The 5050-nt window shown below is 32.1% G+C and overlaps 1 protein-coding gene across 2 annotated transcripts in view; it reads right to left on the minus strand.

Annotated features, from left to right (window-relative positions):
- LOC108686443 (set1/Ash2 histone methyltransferase complex subunit ASH2) overlaps positions 1-386 on the minus strand; it is a 9194-nt gene extending 8808 nt beyond the window's left edge. For both annotated transcript variants that reach the window (XR_001931705.1, XM_018191754.1), the window contains exon 1: positions 287-386. Coding sequence is in view for 1 of the 2 variants with exons in the window: in XM_018191754.1 (XP_018047243.1) it covers positions 287-309 (23 nt within the window). In the remaining variant the exon portion in view is untranslated. The remainder of the gene's footprint in view (positions 1-286) is intronic.
- Between the last annotated feature and the right edge of the window lie 4664 nt (positions 387-5050).

Raw genomic sequence — 5050 nt, forward strand, 5'->3', positions numbered from 1 at the left:
TTTATATTATATTATTAATAAGAATTTCGAACTCTTAGATTTTTAGATTTTCGAATTATTAATATTTAAAATTTGTTAATTAAATTAAAATTCAATTTTTTATACATACAAATCTTCCATTTTCAAATTTTCGAATCTCAATATTTGAACTCTACAAGTGTTTATCAACAATTAAACCAGAAAACATAACCTCAATTTACAATACCCCGGTAGATTGTGCATAAACGACAGATGCTGCATTTTGTAAGAAATATAAAACATGTGTTTATCAATAAGTATTCGCTACCTGTCACTTTTTTCTTCTGCCATTGTTTCATAAATCACTCCCCTTTATCAATAAACTCTATAATATACTGAAGTGAACCTCCCGGTACAGAATCTTCCGAGTTTCAGCTTCTCTTACTAGAGTTCTATATACGAGAGAATAGAGTCAATGGGTGCATCTAGAAGCACGACCGCTCATTGAGCTCTTGCATTTGATTGGCATATTCCATTCGATCTAAAAATACAGACCAAACAGGTACAAAAGCTTACTGAGCGCTTAATGGCCTAGTTTTAAACCGGATAATGACCCAGATTTAAACCGGATCAGAATGTAAAAACCAACCAACTACAGTCGAGCCTTCTCCTATTTCAACTGTAACAGGGAAATTGGTCTCGACTGTAGTTAGTTAGTTCTTACGTTCTGATCCAGTTTAAATTCTCGGTGGAAACTAGACAGTGAGCAATTGTGTTTCTGGGTGTACCTAGAGACCCTATACAGTAGAGTATACCTTCCAACAAGCGACATAGTAAATTTGTTCATGTCGCATATTCTAACACATTCCAATATGCTCCTAATATAGCTCTTATTCACTCCAATGTGCTTGATAGAGTGAGTAGGAGCTATGATAAGAACATGTTGGAGCTTGCAACGTGAACAAATCTAGTGCGACACAGTGATCATATTATCTTTGTTTAACATTGACAAAGATAACAAGAATGTAATGATTCATTGTGTCATTTGTGTCGCTTTTTAGAAGGCACAGAAGGATATAGTCAACGCGATGCTGCGAACGTTTTGAAGTATTTTTTAATTGGTCAGTTTGTAAAATTCTTTCTTCTAATTGGTCCATTAAATGCTTCAAAGTATTTGTAGTGAGACTTTGACCACATTCCCCAGTCTCTTTAAGATTGAAATCACACGATCCGGAATAGGATTGCGGAATGTCCCACTTTAAAGACAACTGTAAGCCGAGTTTAAGTCGACTATTCTAGGCTGTGGTCCGATTCATGCTCACAACGTTCATGAACAGTATTCATCCTTGTTTAACTACAGTTAAACAACAAGGACGAAATGATTCCGCATTTAAGCTTTATAAGCATAAATCGCTTAACTAGACGTTCTAAAATCGATATTGGAAGAACGTCTATACAAAATCGACTTACAATCGACTCTAAAGACCTGACTTAGCAAAATCAACTTACACAAACGTCGATATGTCGACTGTAAGTTGACTTTGCTAAGTTAGACCTTTAAAATCGACTGTAAGTCGACTTTGTATAGATGTCCTTCCAATATCGACTTTAGAACGTTTAGTACGATTTATGCTCATAAAGCTTAAATATGGAATCATTTCATCCTTGTTGTTTAACTATATATAATTAAACAATGATGAATACTGTTCATGAGCGTTGTGAGCATGAATCGGATCACAACTTAGAATAGTGACTTAAAATCGATTTATAGTCGTTTTTTAAAGTAGGACATTATATGACTTAAAGATGTCTCCAAGTCTAAAGTCGACTTACGGACGTCCATTTTTCAGACGTCTAGAAGCTATAATCGACTCAGAGTCGACTTAGAGTCAACTTTATGCTGTTAGGAAGTGTTGTAGATTGTAAATTAATATTTACACTCTCATAAGAATTTTTTGAACTGCTTTAACACATTTACTATCATTTTTCGTGTGAACATAACACACAAAACTGACGTGATGGAAAAGTTCGGAAAAGGGCACCCTGAAATTGCATCATTATTTTTTTTATCTTTATGTGATCTTATATTTATGCACTTAGATTTTGTCATTTTGCTTCATTTGTCTCGACATTACGCAATTTCATCATCAGCATCAAATCATTTTAACCTTTCAAAATACGATGGTTTATTACAAGAACAATAAGCACTCGCTATTCCGCAACATTAAATGCGGAATAGCGCTGAGTGCTTTCAATGACGCATGCTCTATTCCGCACTGTGTGATTTCACCCTAAATTTAACCCATGAGGCGAAGAGTGCCAAAATTATAGAGTATCTTTTCTATAGCAGTAGAAGTCCACCAATCACCGCGTATTTGCGCGAATGCAGTTGCGCATGCTAACCTGTTAAAGTGCGCTACAATGTACATAATCTCAGCAGAAGTCATATGTACATATGTATCACATATTATGTATCAAAAAAGAATACATTACACAAATAGTTATACATAATCTGCCTGTAAAATTACATTGCATATACTGTGAGAACCTAGTACAATTAGGTGCAGATGCGCGCGCAACACATATCCAACATGCTATGGCATGGAAGGGCATGACATTAGTTTGTTGAAGTACGTGTGAGGAATACAAAAATTACAGAAATCAAATTTAGAGAGATTCTACTGTAGTATAATAGAGGCTGTGATTAAAAATCGCTACAAATATTTTGAGGCATTTGATGGATCAATTAGAAGAAAGAATTTTACAAACTGACCAGTAGTTAAAAAAATGCTTCAAAGCATTCGCAGCATCGCGTTATATTACATGATCGATACATTTCTCTGATTGACTGGAGTAATTCGTAGCTGTCATATTAAATTTACTATCAATATATTCAACATCGATTCCTGTCGACTGCTGTGAATTGTGGAATGAGATTAGTAAACTCATCTTTCTATGATTTGTGAATATTTATTTATTATTTTATGCTTTGAATGTTGCATACTTTATGTACAGAATTTATTCATCATCACCTTGCCAACAAATTGCGCCGCATATCGTTGTAATAATAATAGTGTATTAAGTGTGTATTGTCTATTATGTGTATTCTGAAATCTGGAAATGTTGGATTGACAATTCTAACTTCAAATTAATAGACACTCATTGAGAACGATGGTTAACAAGAAAGTTAATTTTACTATTTTACATTCAACGATAGGACATTTTTTATTCCGCATATCAATTGATTGTAGACAGACAATCCGACATCTCTTTCAGAACACACATAAATGTATGCCAATGGGTCAATGCGATGTTGCAAACGCTTTGAAGCATTTTTTAATTGATCAATTTGTAAAATTCTTTCTTCTAATTGGTCCATCAAACGCTTCAAAGCATTTGTAGCGAGACTTTGATCACAGCCAATGTGTAATTTGATGAAACTACGAGGACATGTCAATAAGTTTTTAGAAAAACATAATAAAACATTTTTTTTGATCGATTTATTTTTATTTCTCAACATAGTCTCCTTTCAGCTCGATACACTTGGTTCAACGATTCTCCAACTTTTTCCGTCCGAATAATATGATTTGTCCAACCCTTTAAAATAAATCTTTGTTTCGGCGATGAGCTGCTCTCTGGTGATGAATCTCTTTCCTCCGAACCATTTCTTCTCAGGTTTAGAAACAGGAAATAGTAGAATAGGGGGCTAAATCTGGCGAATATGCTGGATGGAGAAGCAATTCGTAGCGAAATTCGTTGAATTTGACTATCGGTGCCAGGTATGTGTAAATTCGTGCATTGATGGAAGAGTACTTTCTTCTTCGCCAAATGAGGATTTTTTTCTTTAAAATGTTGTTGAAACAGTCCAATAAGGCTATGTAATAATCATCATTGATTGTTTGCTTCGATGGAAGATATATAATCGATATGAATTATACCGCGTGCATAAAAACTATTCTACTAGAGTAGAACATTTTATTTTTCATGTTTCATATAGATTTTATATTATGCGTTTACGGTTTCACAAATTCAAATATATTATCAACATTGATAGTGATCTCATACTAGGTCAAAGCGTTTGTTAGTTAATAATTTATGTAGTTTATATATTTGTAAATTACTTGGTTCATAGTTTCTTATAGTAATTTCAAATTTTAATCTTTAAGCCACTTCTAATTATTTAAAAGAGATATTAAAATATAAAGTTATTATCTAGAGCTTATCTTAAGCTAATAAATAATTGTAACTAAAGATTTTAACGCTATCATTATGCTTTATATTTTATTTTCACTGAAAGGACTATAGTAAAAATCGAAACGTTTGACCTTATTTACGAAGATATTTTCTAGATGTTTTAGTTTCATTTAATTGTAATTAATCCTTAAATCGGACAAGAAGAGTCTCAGAAATTCACAGAGCAATTTTTGCAATATTTTTTTGTGTTTCCATATTTTGTGCATATATAACCTTTTTTAACGAATTTTGCCAAGCATAAATTTTATTGCCGAGTAATTATCTTACTTTTGGTAAGCTGGTTAAATTCCGAAAATCAACTTCCGATTTTGAATAATCATTTTCTCTTTGATTTTTGCATTTTTCGAAATTGAAATTTGCGTACTACTTCACAATTTGTCTGAAAATGTTGTTTGAAATCGCTAAAAGTTTTTGACGTGCTTTCACTATGTTTAAGTATTCTTTAATTCATATATTTATAATTAAATATATTATGAATAATAATATCTTATAATATTGTATTATTATATAATATTGTATTATTAACAAAATACTTTTAAGGATTTCAATCAATAAAAACTTAACGATTTCAACTTAGTGTCGTCCAGAACATTAGTGAGACTGAACATCGCGCGCTATGACAAAATAGTAGTGAAGTGAGGAGTAGAAACGGCAACGGGCATGAATATTAATTTCAATTTCAAGCCAAAAAATACCAAAAAATACTTGGACAGCTTAGTTGTATTATGTATTATATTATGTATATTATATTTTATAATCCCTACGTATTATGTTTATGTACCTAACTACAAAAAATAAATGTTTTAATCAATATTTATATAATAGTAATTTTTTTTTT

The sequence above is a fragment of the Atta colombica genome, unplaced genomic scaffold (genome assembly GCF_001594045.1).
Source record: "Atta colombica isolate Treedump-2 unplaced genomic scaffold, Acol1.0 scaffold181, whole genome shotgun sequence".
Taxonomy (NCBI): domain Eukaryota; kingdom Metazoa; phylum Arthropoda; class Insecta; order Hymenoptera; family Formicidae; genus Atta; species Atta colombica.